The sequence below is a fragment of the Bombina bombina genome, chromosome 6 (genome assembly GCF_027579735.1).
Source record: "Bombina bombina isolate aBomBom1 chromosome 6, aBomBom1.pri, whole genome shotgun sequence".
Lineage (NCBI taxonomy): Eukaryota > Metazoa > Chordata > Amphibia > Anura > Bombinatoridae > Bombina > Bombina bombina.
The window spans coordinates 33,686,867-33,711,691 of record NC_069504.1 but is presented as its reverse complement, the minus strand read 5'-3'; the positions used below and the strand labels follow the sequence as shown (position 1 = coordinate 33,711,691).

The 24,825-nt window shown below is 40.2% G+C and overlaps 1 protein-coding gene across 1 annotated transcript in view; it reads right to left on the bottom strand.

Annotated features, from left to right (window-relative positions):
• Positions 1-24,825, bottom strand: part of LOC128664315 (uncharacterized) — an 88,441-nt gene that overhangs the window by 52,743 nt on the left and 10,873 nt on the right. Inside the window, exons 3-4 of the mRNA XM_053719155.1 lie at positions 19,023-19,469; positions 13,547-13,619 (exon numbers count right to left, since the gene is read on the bottom strand). Of these exons, the coding sequence (XP_053575130.1) occupies positions 13,547-13,619; positions 19,023-19,469 (520 nt within the window). The remainder of the gene's footprint in view (positions 1-13,546; positions 13,620-19,022; positions 19,470-24,825) is intronic.

The window sequence follows — 24,825 nt, the reverse complement described above, 5'->3', positions numbered from 1 at the left end:
GGTAGGAGCTCAAATTGGGGGTAGTTTAATATAGCTGGCGGCGGGGTAGGAGCTCACATTGGGGGTAGTTTAATATAGCTGGCGGCGGGGTAGGAGCTCACATTAGGGGGTAGTTTAATACAGCTGGCAGCGGTGTAAGGGGCTCACATTAGGGGGTAGTTAATGTAGGTGGCGGCGGTGTAGGGGCTCACATTAGGGAGTAGTTAATGTAGGTGGCGGCGGGGGGCCGGGAGCGGCGGTTTAGGGGTTAATATCTTTATTAGGTGCGGCGGGGTCTGGGAGCGGCGGTTAAGGGGTTAATACATTTTTTATTATTAGGAGAGTGAGGGGGGATAGCGGATAGAGGGGTATACGTGTCAGGCTATGTTTGGGAGGCGTGTTAGACAGTTCGGGAGATTTTATAACTTAGTCAGGTTTTGTTGGCGGCGGCAGTTTCTAAAGTGCCGTAAGTCACTGGCGACTCCAGAAATTTGTACTTACGCAGATTTCTGGACATCGCTGGTTTATCCGACTTACGGCACTTTAGCATCTGACGGCGGGGTATATTGGATAGCTCGAGTTGCAGGCTGAAACTACGGGCGGCGGGGGTTCCCTCACTTGCGCCGCAAACTACGATCTATATCGGATCGCGCCCCAGATTTTTTTTTTTTATTATTCAGATAGAACATATATTTTTATTTAAACTTTCCAATTTACCTCTATCATCAATTTTTTAAATTATTTTGGTATCCTTTATTGAAGTTGCAGAAATGCACTACTGGGAGTCAAATGAACATATCAGTAAGCCAATGACAATAAATATATATGTGCAGCCACCAATTAGCAGCTAGCTTCCAGCTCATGAGCCTACCTAGGTATTCTTTTCAGCAAAAGATACCAAGAGTACCAAGCTAATTATGTCCCTTTAAGCTCTATATGGTGAGCAGTTTTTTTTTAGCAATATTATAAAGCAACCTGTGGAGGGAACATGACAGCAGTTATGTTAGGGTTTATATGAGTAGAACTCAAGTCCAGGAATAGATACACAAGAAACAAAAAGTCAATTCAAGGGAGTAAATAAAACTAAAAAATCTGAAACTGAGAATTGTCCAAAGGTCAGATACCAGACAGTTGCAGAACTACCATTGATGCAGCAGGTGCAGTGGCACCAGGGCCCAAGGTGTGGGGGACCCATATCAGCCAGCCATGTGCATAGACATGTACACAAAGTGTACAATCCTAATACAGGGGAGCCTTTTATAAGTGCAGGTTTCAAGCCCGTCTATCTATCCTCAAAATCATTATAAAGAGAAAAACACATATTTTTTTCTACTTGGTACTGAGTTACCCTTGGAGAACCACATAAAAATGTTTGCACCAGGGCCCTCTGTTGAGTAGGTCCGCTACTGGACCAGAATATAAATCCAGTAACAAGGTACCAAGGAATACACAAGAGCAGAGTCCAATGTCAGGCCAAAGTTTGGGAACCATGAGATAAGTCCAGCCACTAGGTACCAAGAGGTAAAGCAAGAGCAAAGTCCAGCAGGTACTGGGGGTGAGGGTGTACAGGATACAAGATAGGTGCAGCTGGCACAGCAGGATTCAGATAATCTGACACTGGTACAGCAAGTACGGGAGGCTCAGCAGGCACAGGAAAACCCAGCAGGTGCAGGTGGTGAGTAAGTGTATCAGCATTCAGGTAAGTAGTGTCAGGACAAGGTAAGTACAAGCTTGTTGCAACACAGTATACAAGGAGAACTGAGAACAGGTAAGTACAAGATAAACTACTCAATAAGTCAGCCCAGAGTGATGGTTTTAGTGATTTATATAGGAACTCCCACACCTGTGGCCATTTAGGTGGAAGTTCCTGAAATTAGGTATGGCCCCTTTAAATTATGGCAGTTTGCAGCGCACATGCTTAAGGAAAGCAGCAGCCACTGGCACTGGCCAGTCACTGGATCGAGGTCAGGTAAGTAACTGACAAGTGAACACAAAAGGAGAAACCTGGGGCACTACAATGTACAGCAACTCCATAATTGTATAAGCACACTACAGATGTAATTGCTTTTATCATAATGTGGTTGTGGATTGGTGCCCTGCAGACATAGGAAAAACATAAATTATGCTAACCTGATAATTTCATTTCCTTCTGTATGAGGAGAGTCCATGGCATTATTCCTTACTGTTGTGAACTACTGAACCTGGTCACCAGGGGGAAACAAAGACACCCCACCCAAAGGCTTAAATATTCCCCCTACTTCCCTCATATCCCAGTCATTCTGCCAAGGGAACAAGGAACAGTAAAATAAATATCAGGGTATAAATGGTGCCGGAAGAGAAAAACAAAATTTTGGTCTGCCCATCGGAGTATACAGACAGGAGTCGTGGACTCTCCTCATACAGAAGGAAATTAAATTATCAGGTAAGCATAATTTATGTTTTCCTTCTTAATATGAGGAGAGTCCACGGCATCATACGTTACTGTTGGGAAAACTTTACCTAAGCTCTAGAGAACACTGAATGATGTCGGGTAGAAGCTAAGTGTCCTCAACCAAAAAGATAAGGAAGTCAAGGAGGCCTTCAGACCCTTACGCTTCCCAGAGTATATAATAAACAAGAAAGAAGTTTGTCTAAAATCCTAAGAAGCTTGAAGATAAAACTAGCTAGAACAACATATAGATTATGAAATAAATGTTCCTTCGGAGAAGAAGGATTAGGGCACAAGGATGTTACGATCAGACACAACCTTAGGAAGAAAACCCAAGCGGGTATGTAGGACAGCCATATCAGTGTGCAACACTAGATAGGGAGGCTCACATTGTAAGGCAGCCATTTCAGAAACTCGGCGTGCTGACCCAATAGCCAATAGAAAAAGAACCTTCAAAGACAACAATTTAATGTCAATCGAATGCATAGGCTCACACGGAGCCCTTGCAAAAACTTAAGAACAAGATTCAAACTCCAAGGTGGAGCGTTAGATCTAAACACAGGTCTGATCCTGATCAGAGCCTTAACGAAGGATTGCACGTCAGGAAGCTCTGCAAGCCTCTTGTGCAGCAAAACAGAAAGGGACAAAATATGTCCCCTCAGAGAACTGGTAGAAAGGTCCTTCTCCAGATCCTCCTGGAGAAAGGAAAGAATCCTGGCAACCTTGACATTATGCCAGGTGAAACCACGCTCCTCATATCAGAACAAGTAAGCTCTCCATACCTTATGGTAGATGCGACAAAGAACAAGTAAGCTCTCCATACCTTATGGTAGATGCGACAAATAACAGGCTTATGAGCCTGAATGAGAGTGCCAATAACCCTCTCAGAGAAACCTCTCTTGGCTAAGACTAAGTGTTCAATCTCCACGCAGTCAGCTTCAGAGAATCTAGATTTTGATGAACAAAAGGACCCTGCTCCAGCAGATACCTGCGACAAGGTAACCTCCATGGAGGATATGAGGACATCCCCATCAGGTCCACGAACCACATTCTTCATGGCCATGATGGAGCAATCAGTATTACTGAAGTTCTCCCCTGCCACTACACAAGGGAGAAGTGGTAACGGTGGAAAAATGTAAATTAGGTTGAACCTCCAAGGCAATGCTAATGCAACTGTTAGCTCCGCCTAAGGATCACTGGACCTTGACCCATATCTGGGTAGCTTGGAATTGAGCCGGGATGTCATGAGTTCTATCTCCGGCGTCCCCATCTGTTGCAAATCTCCGCAAACACCTAGGGATGGAGAGACCATTCTCCCGGATGAAAGGATTTTCTGCTGAGGAAATCTGTTTCCCAGTTGTCCACACCCAGAATGTGGATTGCTGACAGCGAGCAGTTGTGGGCCTCCGCCCATTCCAGAATCCGAGATACTTCCCTCATTGCTAGGGAGCTCCTTGTTCCCCCCTGATGGTTGATGTAAGCCACCAAAGTTATGTAGTCTGATTGGAATCTGATAAACTGGGATGAACCCAGAAGAGGTCAAGCCTTCAGAGCATTGAAGACCGCTCAAAGTCCCAAAATGTTGATCGGGAGGAGGGATTCCTCTTGAGTGCACAGGCCCTGTGCCTTCCTGGCACCCTAAACAGCTCCCCATCCTGATAGACTTGCATCCGTAGTCACAATCTCCCTAATGGTCTCAAGAAGGATGTCCCTTGGGACAGGTGATCTGGACAGAGCCACCAAGAGAGTGATTCTCTCAACCAGTTGTCCAGAGAAACCTGTTGAGACAGATCCGAATGTTTGCCATTTCACTGTCTCAGCATGCACTGCTGAAGTGGTCTGAGATGGAATCTGGCAAAAGCAATGATGTATATGCTGGACACCATGAGGCCAATCACCACCATACACCGAGCCACAGATGGCCTGAAAGAGGTCTGGAGGGCAAGACAAGCGGAAGTTAGCTTGTATTGTCTCTGGTCTGTAAGGAATATCCTCATGGATATGGAGTCTATTATAGTACCCAGGAATTCCACCCGGGTACTGGGAATAAAAGATCTATTTTCTAAGTTTATCTTTCATCCATGAGATTGAAGAAGAAATAGAAGATCTTTCAAATGGTCCTCTGCCAGACGACAGGATGATGCTTGAACCAGAATATTGTCCAAATATGGCACTACTGCTATACCTCTGGTTCTGGCCACTGCAAGCAGAACCCATAGAATCTTCATAAAGACTCTTGGAGCAGTAGCTAGACCAAACGGAAGTGCAATAAACTGAAAGTGCTTGTCCAGGAATGCAAACCTTAGGAACTTGAAGTGTTCCTTGTGTGTATTGGAATGTGAAGGTAAGCATCCTTCAGATCTATTGTGGTCACGAACTGCCCTTCCTGAACTAAGGGAAGGATAGACCTTATTGTCTCCATTTTGAATGAGGGGAGAGATAACAATATGCTTAAGCACTTTAGGTCCAGAATCTGGTGGAAAGTTCCTTCCTTCTTTGGGACCACAAAAATGTTTGAGTAGTATCCCAGACCTCTTTCTGCAAGAGGTACTGGAACAATGACTCCCAGGGAGGAGAGATCCCTCACGCACCCCAGAAAATGTTCTCTCTTTTCTGGCCTTGAAGACAGGTTTGACAAGAGGAATCTGCCCCTGGGTGGATGAGTCTTGAAACCTATCCTGTATCCATAAACTATTGCCTCTAAGACCCACGGGTCTTGCACATTTCCAAACCAAGCATCCGAAAAGAGCAACAGTCGGCCCCCTACAAGATCCAGAGCCGGATCGGGGGCCACCCCTTCATGCCGACTGTCTCATTGGGCTTTTTGTTTTGTTTGGATTTATTCCAGAACTGAGCCAGCTTCCAAGTCCCCTTGGATTGCTCAGGCTTTGTAGAGGGCTGCTGACGTTGGGATTTATCTGAAAGAAAGGAACGAAAATTAGGACCTTGTCCTTTAGGCGTGTTCTTCTTATCGTGCAGTAAAAAGGTACATTTGCCTCCAGTAACCATGGAGAAAATTGAGTCCAGGCCTGGACCAAATAGAATCTTTCCCTTTAATGGGAGGGAAAGAAGTCTTGACTTCGAAGTCATGTCCGAAGACCAGGACTTCAGCCAGAGTGCCCTATGGGCTTGAACAGAACATCCTGAAGCCTTAGCGTTCAAGGGAATAATTTGCATATTTGCATCACAAATAAAAGAACTAGTCACCCTTAAGGCCTTAATTCTTTCCTGGATCACGTAGAGGGACCCTCCACCTCGATCAACTCAGATAAGGAGTCGCACTAGTAGGAAGCTGCTCCAGCAACCTCCGCTGCCAGTTGAAATAAATATCCTGTATGTTGAAACATCTTTCTAAAAGAGTTTCAATCTTCTTATCCATGGGCTCTTTAAACGATAAACTATTCTTAAGCGGGATTGTAGTGCGCTTAGCAAGCATGGAGATAGCGCCATCCACCTTGGGGATGGAACCCTACAACTCCAATTGAGAGTCCTGAACCGGGAATAATTTCTTAAAGGAAGAAGGGTAAAATGAAGAACCAAGTCTTTCCCATTCATTCTTAATAATGTTTGCCATCTTTACGGAAACGGGGAAAGTCTGTGGGACAACCCTGTCCTCGTAGACCTTATCTAATTTAGGAATTAAAGGTTCCTCGCACAATTTAGGCTCTGGGACCTCTAAATTAGCCAAAACTTCCTTTAGCAGAAAGTGAAAAAAATCTTCAATCCTAAATCAAACTAAAGTCTGGTTCCTCCGCAGCTGGAGGCCTAGAGGCAACAGATTCCGACCCAGAAAGAGCATCCTCTGAAGTATCAGAGGCATTCTCATCAGCGGATAATCTAGTATCAGATAAATCCAACAAGCTACAGATGACCCCTGGGAAGGATAGCAATATTTGACCTTTCATTTAGCATGGTGAGGTAAAGCACTAAAGGCCGCAGACACTGTCGTTTGTAACTGCAACTGCTGCAAAATCTGACGGTAAAAGGGCCACTCCAGATGGAGGATTAGGAGTGCTGCGGGAAGCTGCATGTGTATTGGGAGATGACTGTAGGGTAAGCACCTCACGGGCCAGAGATTCCTCAGAGATGGATGACTCAGTGATACTAAACATATTAACATTTTTTTATATAATTACATTATCAAGGCATGTGGAACATAATTGAGCAGGTGGGTATACCGGGCCCTCCTCACAATATAGACAGGTATAAAGAGGGAGTACCCTCTAATGCATCAGAAACCTCCATAGCGTATGCTTATAAATCAGACTGTTAATAATAAGATAAAACGGCACCTTTATACCCCAAATGGCTGGGGCACTTACCAACTCCCATGACCCAGGCCCAACAGAGAAAAAACTCTTTGTCTCCTGTAAATCATACGGTCAGGAAAGAGGAAAACAGTGTGACCACACCTGGTCACATGGCGCAATGCAGGACCGCCCCTGCTATATTAAAAAGTGCGCCAAGCCTTCCCAGGCTGCGCAGCCTACCAAAACGAAAGTAAAACCTGTACATTCCAACATCTGCCTGAGCCTCATCTCACACATGTTGCAGCATAATCATAGTAATAAAATGATGTGATTAATTACCCCCCTGTTCAATAATCCCACTCCGGACATATTAACCCTTGATTCCACACAGATAAAAGGAGCCCACTGTGACCCTGTCTTCTTGTGTTATCATATGTATATAAAAACTGAAACTATCATACCGGAATATATGCCGTGGAACAGGAACATAGCCTCTCAAGTTTGACAGTCTTGTAGCATTGCAGCTGAAATGGACTTGAGTGATGAAAGCAGTCAGTGAAACTCGTCAACACTGATTGCTTAGGAGCTGTTAATACAAGTCTGAATGGGTTCGCAGAAAGACTCTCCCTGCATCTCCAGACTCTAACTTCCATCAATGCACTCACTGAGAGGGTAGATGCCCTTCATAAGGAACTACTCCGAATCTACTGACACTTCTCTGCCAACCTCCTGTGACAAAAGGCAAATAATGACTGGGATATGAGGGAAGTAGGGGGAGTATTTAAGACTTTGGCTGGGGTGTCTCTGCCTCCTCCTGGTGGCCAGGTTCAGTATTTCTCAACAGTAAGGAATGATGCCGTAGACTCTCCTCATAATAAGAAGGAAGTAGGGTATGAATTATTCATGTACATTCGGATTCAGAAGAATCTAACTTTGTGTTATTCTTTGAATTTATCTGAATTGGTAAAATTAACAAATATGATCTCAACAAAAAAAAAATTCAAATTTTCGCAGGTATGAAAAGCTCAAAGAGTTCAAATTTACACTATTCAATCAAGATTAGCATTATCCTTGTCAGTTGATTGATTAATGTGTAAGCCAATGAGATATGCAAATTTTACTTTATTCTTGGCCAATCGTGACCTCATGAATACCCAACATATACACATTAAAGGCAGTCATTGCTTAACTATTCTAAATGAGGCCGAGTTTGAATTATAAGCAGTGAAACCTTTGTTAAAATCCAAACAATGGTGGTTAAAGCCGAAATCCCAATGTCTACAATAATGGCCCCTGAAAATAAGATTTCAATTACCACCAATGCAAGAAACATGTTTTTGGGTGATCACAGTGCAAAATGTATTTGGCTGATAAAAGCCCACAGCCATGAACAAGTTTTCACTTGAAAAGCTTCGGAAAACGTGTTTTCAGATGCTAAATACGTGATATCAGGATTGAAAGAGACTATGCAACTGAAATTTACACAAACAATGGCCTTTTCAAACCTCTTAAATTTATAGTACAGTTATATGGAATAAACTGTTTTATACAGTGTGGGAAATACTAATTTACAAGTGCGAGATTAATTTATTGTAATCTAAATTAATCCTCATAACTGGTAAACAATATAAATACTATTTGTACATAGGCATGATGGTTATACTAGACATGTTTATTTAATGATTATGGCAAAGAATGACTGGGGGGGGGGTGAGGGGAGTGGGGGAGGTATTTAAGTCTTTGCCTCCTCCTGGTGGCCAGGTTCTTAATTCCCACTAGTAATGAATGAAGCCGTGGACTCTCCTCCTCTTTAAATGGAAATTATAATTTTTGTTCATTTTTGTCCCAACCATTGCTTGAAAAAAAATCAATTTTCCAGGTTGGAGGAATTTACATCAGAATTTAAGAAGAAGAATGCGGGAAATTTGTTTCCATTCAAAAAAAGGCCATAATATTATCATCTTCTAGAATATGATTTTTTAACAGTTCTTGTATTATAAATAATTAATCTACTAAATTACAAAGTTTACTCAATTGCAATAAACTAGAAATCTCACCTTTTAGCTCAAATTTGCTTAATTTTTAATAATGTAAGAAGATGGCGACACGTTTTACATATTGTACATTTGAATTTCTGTGATTTATCCTTTTTTTTTTTTTTTTTTTTTTTTTTTTTTTAATCTCTACAAAAAATCTTGGTGGCCAACAAACCAATCCCAGTCATTAAAACTTGATTACCTATTGAAGTGATTTCAATATAAATATATGAGTTAATAAAGAGTTAATAAAGACATCAGTGAGATTTCTTAGGGTTGACTACAACAGAAGTATCAGAGTCTTCCAAAGTAGCCAATGCCTCCTAAAACAGTATAAGAAGGTGTTCAAGCTTAAATCTGAAGTATACTTCTTCAGTATCAGATAAAGGAATTATAGTGTCCGAAACTGAGATCTCACCTTAAGAGGCTACTGACGTATCCTCCTCATCAGACTTATGAGGGAAAGCAACCTGTGTAGCAGACGGCGGAGCAGAAACCTTACAATCTTAATCTTCAATTTTCCTTTTGCATTTCCCCTTAACATAGAAATAGCAGATAATGCCGCAGATACCACTAAAGATACCTGAGCAGCAATTTCTGCAGACAAATAAACTCTGTCAGGAGGCTTAGAGGAACCGCAGGGCTCTGTATGTGATGCCATTGAGACTTGGGACATCTGAGGGACAAGCTGTGGCATTGTCTGGACAGCATCCCCCTGAGCAGGCCCAGACTGGCCATAGGGCATACCGGATAAATGCCCGGTAGGCCGCAAGATAGTTTAGCCTCGCTCACCACCGCCACCGCATACAATTTTTTTTAAAAAAAGAACTGAAAATATATATTTTTTAAATATATTTAATAAATGTTTGGTAAAGTTTGTATAGTATAATTACTAGTATTGCATATGTTCTTTGCAATGCAATTTGCACATTGCTGAATTCTGATTCGTCTCATTCTAAAGTTCAGGTTCAGCGACGCCAGTCATAATAATCCCCATTCCAAATCAGCTGTATTATCGCATAGGCGCACTGTTTCCATCGGTGACTGTCTCACGTGACTACTGACTGACTGACTGAGGAAGGAGGAGGCTAACCTAGCACTGTGAGTGACATGACATGCCCGGGCCCAGCACGCCGCTGCACTACACTCACTGATGCCAGCATGCTGCGTGCTGTGTCCACGACGTGACACAAAGAGGCTGTCAGAGTGTCAGTGGCACAGCGCTGAGTGCTTTCTTCCTCGGAGGGGAGAGATGCTGCAGCTGGGTCCATCCAGGATTCCCGATCCAGTAAGCAGTGCCAGTGAGGAGAGCTGCGGTGATGCTGTGAGCAGACTCAGCAGGTGGCCAGGTGACTTAAAGGGACAGTAAAGTCAAAACTAAACGTTCATGATTCAGATAGGGCATGCAGTTTTAAACAACTTTCCAATTTACTTTAATCATCAAATTTGCTTCGTTACCTTGGTTGTATTTTTGAAAAGCTAAACCTAGCTAGGCTCAAACTGATTTCTAAACCATTGAAAACCGCCTCTTAGCTCAGCGCATTTTGAAAGTTTTTCACAGTTAGTTCATGTGTGTCATAGAAAACATTGTGCTCACTCCTGTGAAGTTATTTAGTAGTCGTCACTGATTGACTACACTGCATGTCTGTCAAAAGCACTTAGATAAGGAGGCTGTCTGCAGAGGCTTAGATACGAGGTGTGTCTCTATGTGTATATATATATATATATATATATATATATATGTATGTGTGTGTGTGTATATCTATGTGTGTATATATGTATGTGTGTGTGTGCATATGTGTGCATGTGTGTGTATGTGTGTATATATATGTGTGCTTATAGGTGTGGGTGTATGTGTGTATATATATGTGTGCTTATAGGTGTGCGTGTATGTGTGTATATATGTATGTGTGCTTGTGCATATGTGTGTATATATGTTTGTGCGTGTGTGCATATGTGTGTATATATGTGTGCGTATAAATGTATATGTGTGTGTGTATATATATATATATATATACACACACACATATATATGCACACATATACATATATACGCACACATATATACACACATATGCACACACATATATATGTATATATATATATATATGTGCATGTGACTGTGTTTGTATATATATATGTGTGTGTGTGTGTGTGTGTCTATGTGTGTATATATGTATGTGTGTGTGCATATGTGTGCATGTGTGTCTATGTGTGTATATATGTATGTGTGTGCATGTATGTCTATGTGTGTATATATATATGTGTGTGTGCATGTGTCTATGTGTGTATATATGTGTGTGCATATGTGTGCATTGTATGTGTTGTGTGTGTCTATGTGTGTATATATGTATGTATGTGCGTGTGTGTGTGCATATGCGTGTATATATGTATGTGTGTGTGTGTGTGCATGTGTGTCTATGTGTGTGTATATGTGTGTGCGTGCATGTATGTGTGTCTATGTATGTATATATGTGTGTGTGTGTGTGTGCATATGTGTGCATGTGTCTATGTGTGTATATGTGTGTGTGTGTGTGCATATGTGTGCGTTGTATGTGTGTGTCTATGTGTGTATATATGTATGTATGTATGTGTGCATATGTGTGCGTGTCTATGTGTGTATATATGTATGTGTGTGTGTGTGTCTATGTGTGTATATATGTATGTGTGTGTGTGTCTATGTGTGTATATATGTATGTGTGTGTGTATGTGTGTGTATATATATGTGTGTGTGTATGTGTATGTATTAAACAATATTTATTTATGAGGGGGTGGAAGTCTTGGTGAGTTTTCACACGTTTTTATGTAGGACTTGACCCCTGCAGTAACATATTGCACAGCCGCACACAGCACTGCACCGCTGTGTGCAGTGCTGTGTGCGGCTGTACAATAATACATACCTGTACACTCATGTGGGACAGAGTATGGGATACCCCATCTGCAGATTTGTACACACACATGACACGGGTCACATGATGCCACAAGTGAGCTGCAGTCGTAGGCCAAGCGGGACATTTCATGTGCCGTGTCACGTGGTGCAGAAACATCGCCTGGCTTTGCACTACTGGAAGCTAGCTGAACACATCTAGTAAGTTAATGATAAGTACACATGTGTGTAACCACCTATCACCAGCTAGCTCCCAGTAGTGCATTCCTGTTGAGGACATGTACATATGTTTTTAACAAAGGATACCAAAAGAACAAAGTAAACATGATAATAGAAGTTAGTTTAAAAAAAAAGTGTCTTGAAAAGACATGCTGTATCTGAATCGTAAAAGTTTACTTTTGGCTTTCATACTCTTTAAAATCTATATTAAGGTTTGGCTGATTCAGATGGAATCTTTTAACAATGCACTTGTATTTCATGAAAAAATAGCACTTTTTTATTTTATTGTGTTTTTTTTATATTTTTTCAATTGACAAAATACAGTGATTATAGTGTATTGGAAATGTTAAGTATTATACGGTTAAATAAGAAATGGTGAGCAAGGGGGGGGTGAATGGACCTCTTTGCCCTAAAATACCCGGACCTTTTTTTGGACCCAGCCCGACCCTGCCCCTGAGAGACACCAGACTCATGGGGCAATCATTTATATTTACACTGTAGCATTCTAGCTAAACAATTAGCACAAAATTGCATAGGTGAAACAATTGGTGCTACTAGAGGAAAAAAAAATCATATAGATAATAAAGAAGAATCTACATTTTGATATACAGGGTAATATAAGTTAAACCTGTAAATTTAACACACTAAAAATTAAACTTGAGATACCAGGTTAAAAAAACAGTAGAGTTACTCACTATACCATACTTTGTTCCCAAAAACAAAGGATTAAGACAATTTGAAAAAACAAAAAAACACTACTGTTAGTTTGTGTATGTACCGGACCTTTCCATAACACATGAGCCATAATAAACATAAAAAGGGAATGCTTTAACACCAAAATAAAGAATTAACCCTTAGGTCTCAAATCACATAAATCAGTGCCTGCAGCCTGCCCATAAATATCTTTACAAAGGATACCACATGTTCCAATGAAATATGTAGATACAATTCCTTTAAGTGCAAGTCTCCAGTACCCAGAAGACAAAATGCACTTACCTGCAATCTAGCTGTCCAGCAGGGAGACAGCTTTCAAGGCATGAAAGGACACATACTCCTTACAGAGACCTGTAGAAAAAGAAAGAACAGAGTAAACCTACTCTGGCTTTCTATACTAGGGCAGCAATATGTTAGGAAATGCAGCAAGGCCCACCTCACAAGTTCCTAACTGCTTTAAAGCCACCACTACTCTACTGCAGAGATTCAGGTGGACTACAGCTAGACCCAAAAATCTTGCTTGAAGCGAAAGAAATCCAATTTCCTTCAGACACCAAAACTTAATTTTCTCCATTGACAAAGGCAAAGAGAATGACTAGGGATTATGGATAGGGGAGTGACACTTAACAGCTTTGCTGTGGTGCTCTTTGCCTCCTCCTGCTGGCCAGGAGTAATAGACCCACTAGTAATTGATGAAGTCGTGGACTCTTCATCTCTTAGGAAATAAATTGGATTCAGTGTTCCTTTAACAAAATATCTGCCTGGATAGTTACCAGGACGTGGTATTTTGTAGAACAAAGCTATGTTCTCACATCTGTCAGCATAATAATATGCAACCACTTATGCTTCACCCATACCTTATCTCTGTGACACATTTTAAATGAAACATAGCTACATTTGATGATTTTGGTTATTTAGTAGAATTAGGTTATTGGTTTAAGTGAAATCCTGCAAACAAAAATGATAAATTCATTTAGGTTACATATGGAATTATTTTTCTATAATGCATAGAAGTTAACACAGTTTATTTTACCTGAAAAATAGTTCTCTTCACTGCAGAGCCTTTTTTCTTCTAGAAAGAGAGAAAGTATTTTTATTTTAAGACACTTTATATGCAACAATGATAATAATAACAATATATTGAATGAAAAAGCTACTAAACACACAACATGCAATGCCATACATTAGTAACTGGCTATTTTATAAATTAGATTTGCCCAGATTGCATTTTATGACTTGCTAAGTATGGGCAAGTGTCTCTACGAATGTGCACTAAGGAGTAATTTGATGAACTAGATAATTAACTACCATTCTATGGGGTCGATTTATGAAGCAGAGTATGCTGCTTCTAACCCACTCCGCTTCAGTTCCGCCTGAAGTGGAAGTTAAGAAGCACCGGTCCTATGACCGCTGCTCCTTAACTCATTCGCCACATCTGAGGTGGCGGACAGCAATCAGCCCGATCACCCCTTCGCCACCACCAACAACTTTACAGTAAAAGAGCAAAAAGATGGGAACATAGGCATCCCTACAGGGGGGGCAATTACCCCCCCACTAGATATTCCTTGCCCACCCTGCCAGGCTTGGCGCTTGCATAAGGGGGCCTGCCTCTTACCCGAGTCCCAACTACTTTTTTTTTTTTAAATATGTTTTTTTTTATTGAGGGGAAAAAAAAAACAATTACAAAGATATCAAACGGTTTGCTCAAGCAAACTTATGACGCGCAGTAAATGCAAAAACAAATCATATACACAAGAAGTACATAAGAACATATATAGGGATAGATCCCTTATCACAACAGTTGCATAGTGTACCCAAGTTGAAACATAATTCAAATGCATAGGGATTGGGGAGCAAACCTAAAAGTGCCCTCTTTTTACCCTCAAAGACACCTGAGGCCACTTATGGACCCCAATAAATTTAATTTGCTAATCAGAAGGTTTTTGAGTAGCACAGGCCCAGTCAAGGTCTGCACTTGCAAGTTCCTTCATATGTCTGCTAGGACCATGGGTAGGTCCTGAGAACTAGTAGTAAAATTGAAGGAGATGATAGTTGAGGACATGTACATATGTTTTTAACAAAGGATACCAAAAGAACAAAGTAAACATGATAATAGAAGTTAGTTTAAAAAAAAAGTGTCTTGAAAAGACATGCTGTATCTGAATCGTAAAAGTTTACTTTTGGCTTTCATACTCTTTAAAATCTATATTAAGGTTTGGCTGATTCAGATGGAATCTTTTAACAATGCACTTGTATTTCATGAAAAAATAGCACTTTTTTATTTTATTGTGTTTTTTTTATATTTTTTCAATTGACAAAATACAGTGATTATAGTGTATTGGAAATGTTAAGTATTATACGGTTAAATAAGAAATGGTGAGCAAGGGGGGGGTGAATGGACCTCTTTGCCCTAAAATACCCGGACCTTTTTTTGGACCCAGCCCGACCCTGCCCCTGAGAGACACCAGACTCATGGGGCAATCATTTATATTTACACTGTAGCATTCTAGCTAAACAATTAGCACAAAATTGCATAGGTGAAACAATTGGTGCTACTAGATGAAAAAAAAATCATATAGATAATAAAGAAGAATCTACATTTTGATATACAGGGTAATATAAGTTAAACCTGTAAATTTAACACACTAAAAATTAAACCTGAGATACCAGGTTAAAAAAACAGTAGAGTTACTCACTATACCATACTTTGTTCCCAAAAACAAAGGATTAAGACAATTTGAAAAAACAAAAAAACACTACTGTTAGTTTGTGTATGTACCGGACCTTTCCATAACACATGAGCCATAATAAACATAAAAAGGGAATGCTTTAACACCAAAATAAAGAATTAACCCTTAGGTCTCAAATCACATAAATCAGTGCCTGCAGCCTGCCCATAAATATCTTTACAAAGGATACCACATGTTCCAATGAAATATGTAGATACAATTCCTTTAAGTGCAAGTCTCCAGTACCCAGAAGACAAAATGCACTTACCTGCAATCTAGCTGTCCAGCAGGGAGACAGCTTTCAAGGCATGAAAGGACACATACTCCTTACAGAGACCTGTAGAAAAAGAAAGAACAGAGTAAACCTACTCTGGCTTTCTATACTAGGGCAGCAATATGTTAGGAAATGCAGCAAGGCCCACCTCACAAGTTCCTAACTGCTTTAAAGCCACCACTACTCTACTGCAGAGATTCAGGTGGACTACAGCTAGACCCAAAAATCTTGCTTGAAGCGAAAGAAATCCAATTTCCTTCAGACACCAAAACTTAATTTTCTCCATTGACAAAGGCAAAGAGAATGACTAGGGATTATGGATAGGGGAGTGACACTTAACAGCTTTGCTGTGGTGCTCTTTGCCTCCTCCTGCTGGCCAGGAGTAATAGACCCACTAGTAATTGATGAAGTCGTGGACTCTTCATCTCTTAGGAAATAAATTGGATTCAGTGTTCCTTTAACAAAATATCTGCCTGGATAGTTACCAGGACGTGGTATTTTGTAGAACAAAGCTATGTTCTCACATCTGTCAGCATAATAATATGCAACCACTTATGCTTCACCCATACCTTATCTCTGTGACACATTTTAAATGAAACATAGCTACATTTGATGATTTTGGTTATTTAGTAGAATTAGGTTATTGGTTTAAGTGAAATCCTGCAAACAAAAATGATAAATTCATTTAGGTTACATATGGAATTATTTTTCTATAATGCATAGAAGTTAACACAGTTTATTTTACCTGAAAAATAGTTCTCTTCACTGCAGAGCCTTTTTTCTTCTAGAAAGAGAGAAAGTATTTTTATTTTAAGACACTTTATATGCAACAATGATAATAATAACAATATATTGAATGAAAAAGCTACTAAACACACAACATGCAATGCCATACATTAGTAACTGGCTATTTTATAAATTAGATTTGCCCAGATTGCATTTTATGACTTGCTAAGTATGGGCAAGTGTCTCTACGAATGTGCACTAAGGAGTAATTTGATGAACTAGATAATTAACTACCATTCTATGGGGTCGATTTATGAAGCAGAGTATGCTGCTTCTAACCCACTCCGCTTCAGTTCCGCCTGAAGTGGAAGTTAAGAAGCACCGGTCCTATGACCGCTGCTCCTTAACTCATTCGCCACATCTGAGGTGGCGGACAGCAATCAGCCCGATCGAATACGATCGGGTTGATTGACACCCCCTGCTAGCGGCCGATTGGCCCCAAATCTGCAGGGGGCGGTATTGCACCAGCAGTTCACAAGAACTGCTGGTGCAATGCAAATGATGACAGCGTATACCGTCTACATTTATCAATATGCGGCAGACATGATACGCTACATCATATCATGTCTGTTCACACAATAATAAATTGACCCCTATATATTTAGTTCCTATAATATTTTGGGTCTTCAGATAGGGATACTGGAGAGACTTAATCCAGCCATGCTACATCACCCCTTCGCCACCACCAACAACTTTACAGTAAAAGAGCAAAAAGGTGGGAACATAGGCATCCCTACAGGGGGGGCAATTACCCCCCCCCACTAGATATTCCTTGCCCACCCTGCCAGGCTTGGCGCTTGCATAAGGGGGCCTGCCTCTTACCCGAGTCCCAACTACTTTTTTTTTCTTTTTTTTTTTTTTTAAATATGTTTTTTTTTATTGAGGGGAAAAAAAAAAACAATTACAAAGATATCAAACGGTTTGCTCAAGCAAACTTATGACGCGCAGTAAATGCAAAAACAAATCATATACACAAGAAGTACATAAGAACATATATAGGGATAGATCCCTTATCACAACAGTTGCATAGTGTACCCAAGTTGAAACATAATTCAAATGCATAGGGATTGGGGAGCAAACCTAAAAGTGCCCTCTTTTTACCCTCAAAGACACCTGAGGCCACTTATGGACCCCAATAAATTTAATTTGCTAATCAGAAGGTTTTTGAGTAGCACAGGCCCAGTCAAGGTCTGCACTTGCAAGTTCCTTCATATGTCTGCTAGGACCATGGGTAGGTCCTGAGAACTAGTAGTAAAATTGAAGGAGATGATAAACTTAAACATAACAACATTAAATATTCTCATACTAAGCATTATATCAGAAAAATAAATCTGCAGAAACGGCTTCACCAATAAGTCTGAATACTAAGAGGTAGAGGAATACAATCAAACACAGTCACGTTTAGTTACTTTATACTGAAAAACGAGAAAATATTTCACCCAAATGTAATAATATATATCCAGCTTATAGTTAAGATTAACCAATGGCTCTATTGATTGTCAGTCGCCCCAACGCAGGAAACACGTATGTAGGTTACCTTAGGCCCTCTAACCCCTAATCATCTTACCAACGAATCTATCGCATACATTAAGTGCATACAGAGACTGATATGTATACAAAAAGTATAGGGATGGACAGTTTGCAGACTTCAGTACATGGAATAATAGTCATAATAGAACTTTCAATAATAAGATCCGGAGAGCCATTCTTATACACATGCGGGTACAAACCAAAGCAAAGGCTCTACGAATAGGACAGAGACTACATAACTCTGTCAAATGGGGAGTGTGGAGGGTAAGCCATTTATCCCTTACCACACAGTGAGGGGGGGGGGGGATTCAGGGCTGGTGATAAAGTCCCCTTCCTTGGATAAGCCATGTAACCTAATTTATATTTGGCGTAAATGGTCTCCACAGCACAACATATATTATCAGAAGGGGACTGCTATAATTTTAAAGCGAGTGACAATATTAACCTCCCATCTAGTGAGGGCAATGTCTACTAAGTTTACTACTAGGGACATAGGGTTAAAACAGTAGCAGTACATGGCAGGTGTATTATAAGAATCAGAAGAAGTAGCATACTATATGAATCAAAGTAGATCCCAGAAGTTCCCTTAGTTAAATTCTTAAACAACTAGTTTTAAGCACAAACAGAATAAAAATATACTTTACACTGTGCCAAGAGATAAGTTAGGTACATATGCTTGTTAAACGACCATATTATGAGCTCATCCAGATAAGAGAATTCATATTTGTGCACTCAGGGACAAGGAAAAAGTACAATATCAGGTTTGGTAGGTGGAGTACCAGTGCTTACTAAAACGGCCATAATGTGAACTCATCCATATAGGAGTATATACATTTGTGTACACAGGTACAAAGAAAAGGTACAATATCAGGTTGTGTATGGTATGGGACAATAGAGCACAGGGGGACCTCAAGATGTAAGACTATCCAGGTGGGTTTAGCATGCCCAAAGTCTCTTTCCCACCCGTGTATCCTGCCTATCCCGTTTGCATGCGGGAAAAGTTGTCACATAGAAGGGTAGTTGTCCAGACCTGCATGTGCAGTCTGGCAGTAATGGACTGTTCATGAATGGGCGGTCTATGGGGGAGTCGCTCTTCCCTGCGGTCCTCAGCCACCAGCTTTATGCGGGAGATATTGAGTGGTCCTTGGTGGCAACTGCTTGAGGGGGAGCCAAGTGTTATTTAGACTCACCCCAAACCTTATTTGAGCTGGAGAGATTGGCTGTCTGGAGATGTGATCCTCGGAGAGTTCTGTGATCACAGCAGCCACCGAGAGTGATCCGCCGGCCTCTTGCCAGATATCGGCCGCACCTCCCACGGTGTATGCGGAGGCAGGTGATGTGGACTCCGAATAACTATGTTGCGCTTCATCGATAACCTCATCCTCATTTGCTTGTTCGCTCGGCTGAACTTCTTTCCTCTGATCGTTGGGCCCGGTAGACGCCCCTGTGGCAAGTCGGGCCATCTCCATGCGCGTGTCTCTTAGCTTAGACACAAAGCCATCAATTCTCTCGCATATGGACTGTTCAAATTCTGACAGCAGCTTGAATACATCAGCCTTAGTCACCTCCATGCTCAGAGTTGTAGAATCCCTGCCTCTGTATATAGGAAAGTCAGTAATGATTACCAGCTCCACTGCCTTCAGATAGTTACGTGGTCTAGAAAATGGCCGCTTTCAGGGATACCTAATGTAGATAGTCGCGTTCAGAGAATGTGTAAAATTTATTTTCTCGCTGGGGATTCATAGTAGCTCTCATTCTATTGGCTAATTTGAATTTTAAAAAAATTAAATCAGCCAATAGGAATGCAAGGGACACCATTTTGAAAAGGCACCCTTGAATTGAGGATATAGTGTATGGCGGTGACCGTATGAAGAGGACACTCCGGGCCGCCGGGATGAAGATAGAAGACGCCGCCGGGATGAAGATAGAAGAAGCCATCTGGACTTCAGAAACTGTGAGCAGATCTTTGGGAGTTAGTGTTAGTTTCTTTTTTAAATCTTTTTGGGTGGGTATTTTTTTTAGATTAGGGTTTGGGCTTTATGTAAAAGAGCTGAATTCCATTTTAAGGGCAGTGTAAAAGAGCTAAATGCCCTTTAAAGGGCAATGCCCATACAAATGCCCTTTTCAGGGCAATGGGTAGCTTAGGTTTTTGTTAGTTAGGTTTATTATTTTGGGGGGTTGGTTGGGTGGTGGGTTTTACTGTTGGGGGTCTTTGTATTTTTTACAGGTAAAAGAGCTGGTTTCTTTAGGGCAATGCCCTACAAAAGGCCCTTTTAAGGGCTATTGGTAGTTTATTGTATTCTAGGGTTTTTTATTTGGGGGGGACTTTTTTATTTTTATAGGGCTATTAGATTAGGTGTAATTGTTTTTATTTTAGATAATTTTGTTTGTTATTTTTCGTAATTTAGTATTTTTTTTATTTTTTTTGTAATTTTAGACTTACATGTTTTAGTAGTGTTAGTTTTTTTTTAATGTGTAATTTTGCTTTTTTAATTGGTAGTTTTTTTAATTTTATTATAATAGTTAAGTTAGGTTAATTGTTAGTTTAAACTTAGGTTTTTTAATTTTACAGGTAAGTTATTATCTATTGTAAGATAGGGATATTGTAATTTTTATTTGGTTGTTAGGTTTAGGGGTTAATAGTTTAATTTAGTTTTTTGTGATGTGGGGGGCTGGCAGTTTAGGGATTAATAGGTTTATTTAGTGACAGTGATGTGGGAGGCCAGTGGTTTAGGGGTTAATAACTTTATTTAGTGGTGGTGATGTCGGGGAGCGTCAGAATAGGGGTTAATAGCTTTATTATAGTGTTGGCGATGTTGGGGAATAGGGGTTAATAACTTTATTATAGTGGCGGCGATGTCAGGGAGCGGCAAAATAGGGGTTAATATTTTTTGTTAGTGGTGGCGATGTCAAGGGCAGCAGATTTGTGGTGTTTAGACTTGGGCTTTATGTCAGGGTGTTAGGTTTAAAAGTAACTTTTTTCCCCATCGTCATCAATGGGGTTGCGTTACGGAGCTTTTCATTCTGCAATCGCAGGTTTTCTAATACTCTCTCCCCATTGATGACTATGGGGAAAGCGTGTACGAGCACATATTCTCAGCCCTTGGATTTTGTGCGGTATGGAGCTTATTGCCACCATATTGCACACACAAGGCGGCTTTTCAGAAACTTGTAATGGCAGCGATATGGCACTTCAGTCTGGCCACGCCCACCCGACCACGCCCCCCATTGCGGCGCCCCATCCGGCCATGCCCCTCATCACGCCCGGTCATGCCCCCATTGCAGCTCTCTCACCGGTCACGCCCCTAAAGGCCAGGTATGTTTGTCCTTGCACAGTCTCTACTGCGCATGACTGCATCTGACAAACATACCTGGCCTTTTATTATATAGGATATATATATATATATATACAGTATATATATATATAAGCTGCAAATGTTACAACCACCTAGACCGGGCATCCCCCGTCAGACTAAAATCAAAACATCAGTCCGCATGACAGGAGATTCCAGAAGTTTTTACAGTTATGTGCAAGCAAGAAGCTAATGAGCTTATGAATAAAGTCTCCCCTCTGTATGTGTCAAGACTCGGTTTAATAACATTTAATGCAGTTCATTTAATTTTAGCAAAGTGTTGATATCCATTCAAAAATGTCACACATCTATTTCTAGCTATATAGCTCTCAGAGGCTTTGCCATGCAAAAAAGCAGTGATATCCAAAGCAGTGAATAATATACAGTTAGAGAAGCATTCATGCAGTGAGCCAAGTGTTTCAGATGCATGCAAAGTATCAGATGTAATTCAACAGTTAAATGATGAACTGGCACTCAAGGTTGATTGTCTGCCCCTATTTCATGAATAGCGTATACATGGGATGTATCCGCCCTAGGAATGATCTCACCCGGAGTCAGCAGTGCAAATGTGGTAAGTGAGCCCCCCTTCTTTCACTTCCAAAGCCGGGTGGGCTAATAAGGAACTGAGTCCCACAAGCAAAACATTTACAAGCTAGGGTTTGACGTCATAACTAGGCCTACCATATGACATTATATATGTGTATATATACAGTATATATATATATACAGGTGGCCCTCATTTTACAACGGTTCAATTTACACCGTTTCAGAATAACAACCTTTTTTTCCAGTCATGTGACTGCTATTGAAAAGCATTGAGAAGCAGTTCATTTATTAAAATAGCCAGTAGGTGGAGCTGTCCACTTGTGTTGCAGCAAAGCCAAGCAAGCTGAAATTAATCAGTTTAACCAGACCTGAGCTATCGAGCAGATTTCAAAGGAACAAGATCTTCCTGTCTATAACTCAGTCCAGATTGGAATGCATAGAAAGAACTGTTTGCAGAAAAATGCAAGTGAAGTCTGTGTTGTGTGATTATTTTATTAGGTTTATAATGCTGTTTAGCAAATGTTTTTGTTCATTTAACTTAGTTTAATTATATATTCTGTGTTGTGTGATTATTTTATTAGGTTTATAATGCTATCTAGCATTTAAAGTCTTCATTTCAAAGCTTTTAAAATAATGTATTAGGTGTTACTTATGACAATTTTGAGAGGGGCCTGGAACCTATCTCCCTCACTTCCCATTGACTTACATTATAAACTGGGTTTCAATTTACAACGGTTTCGATTTACAACCATTCCTTCTGGAACCTAACCCCGGCGTAAACTGAGGGCTACCTGTATATATATATATATATATATATATGTGTGTGTGTGTGAAATATATACACACAAAGAGAAGTGCACTCACAGGAACGAACAACCAGCTCAATTGCATTGTTATGTGCTCTTACCTTCATCTAGTTTACTCTTAGTTCTCTGCAGCATTAATAAAAATAATCCTATAACCATTAACACAGAGGTTGTCAGGACAGCCACCCGTAAGGCTCGTTTTTTTGAACCCCTCACTTCTATGTCATCTGAAAAAAATTATAAAAACAATTGAGTCAAAGCAAAATAATCAAACAAATAGATCAAATAAAATAACAAATAAGAAAAAAATGTTTGATAATGACAAAATAATTTAAGAGAAATTCTTATCATTGTTAATATAAGTATTATTGCTGACTTGCATATGTTGTAAGTAATATACGAAAGACAATAGAGTTGATTCCAATCTTACTTACATGTTTATTTGTATTTCAAGATGATTAAGAATAATAGTATTATCTTGCACATTAGATATATCCACTGATGACATTTTCTACGTAGATATGAATATAAGGTCTAGATTCATTAAACCTATATTCATCATAATTGTAGACTCTAGTAGGCAGGATATATATTTACATATAGATTTGTGTTTATTACACATACGTGATATCTTGCACATATGTAAGTTACAGCATTTTCATCTCCTTAAACTGAATTTCTATCAGCAATCAGGTTTTCACAATTTGGATTTAACAGGTTATCATCTAATCTTGTTAATTTTCAACTAAGATGGTTACGCCGTTTAAAAAAAAAAAAAAAGTACCAACATATAATGTTATGAATTAACGAGATTTACAATATTTAGAACCTTTTGTCTCCATATTCTGATAGTAATAGATATTCAGCAAAAGCAAACCTTATTCTGTACAGTGAAGTTTGGAAAGATTATATTTTATAAAAGCATTAACTTTTCCTCAAGCTTTCGGTTTATCATTGAAATTATTTACACACAACTACTGCAACCATAAGGCAAATGGTTGTAAAAACTTATTTGGGGTCCCCTTTGTTTAGAGATGGCTAATTGCAGCTGCTCACCACACTTTTGTAATTCCCGGCAGTGAAGGGGTTAATCAGTTAGCATTTAAGGTTAATATCAGCTGCAGTGTAAAGAATATCCTCCCACCTGACTCCTCCTACCCTATGATCCCTCCCAAACACCCCCCCACACACACAAAATGGTTACCACCATCTTGGGTAATGGTAGGCAAACTGCAGGTTATGGTTTCTTTTTTGTTTTTTAAATATATATTTTGTTATTTCTGTAGTGTAGGGGTCCCTCCTCACCCTCCCAATTCCCTGATCCCCCTACAACAGCTCTCTTACCCTCCTCTCTCCCCCCAATATATATGTTACTGGCAGTCACCCTTCTAGTAACACATTATCATTTATTTTTATCATTTAATAAATAATAATTATTTTTCTGTAGTGCAGGTTCTCCCCTTCCCCCACTAAGATCAGATTTTTTCTGTAACTTAGGGTTCACCATCCAAACAATTTCTGTAATGAAGGGCTCCATCCCGCCCTCTCTTCCTGCCCTACACTTTTGTCTGTATGAAAGGGAATCCCACCACTCCCACCCTAATCCACCTGCCTCCCACATTCCCTCCCACTCAGCACCAACGTTGTTGGCTGTTAAAGTGACACTAAAGTCAAAATTATACTTTCATGATTTAGATAGAGCAAGCGGTTTCAACGAGATTTTCCAATTTACTTCTATTATCAAATTTTGCACACTCTTTTTATATACACACTTTGAGACACCAGTTCCTACTAAGCGTGCTCATAGGGTACACATATACTAGCCTGTTATTGGCTGATGGCTGTCACATGATACAGAGGGACAGCAAATGGGGGAAAAAAATACATTTGTCAGAAAAAAATCTACTGCTTAGTTGAGATTCAGAGGCCAAATTTTCAAGTTCTGAATGGAGCTTGATGCCCCTTGTTTCCCGCGAGCCTTCAGGCTCACCGGAAACAGAAATTATGAAACAGCGTTCTAAAGACCGCTGCTACATAACTTGTCCGTCTGCTCTGAAGCAGCGGAAAGAAATCAACCCGCTGTGAATCTGCAGGAAGCGGTATTGCACAAGCAGTTCTGATGGACTGCTTGTGCAATGATAAATGCTGACAGCGTATGCTGTCGGCATTTATTGATGTGCAGCGGACATGATACGCTACATTGTATCATGTCCGCTCGCACTTTTATAAATATGCCCCTCAGAGTAAATGCTATTGCATTGTCTTTTTATTATGCATATGCTAATTAT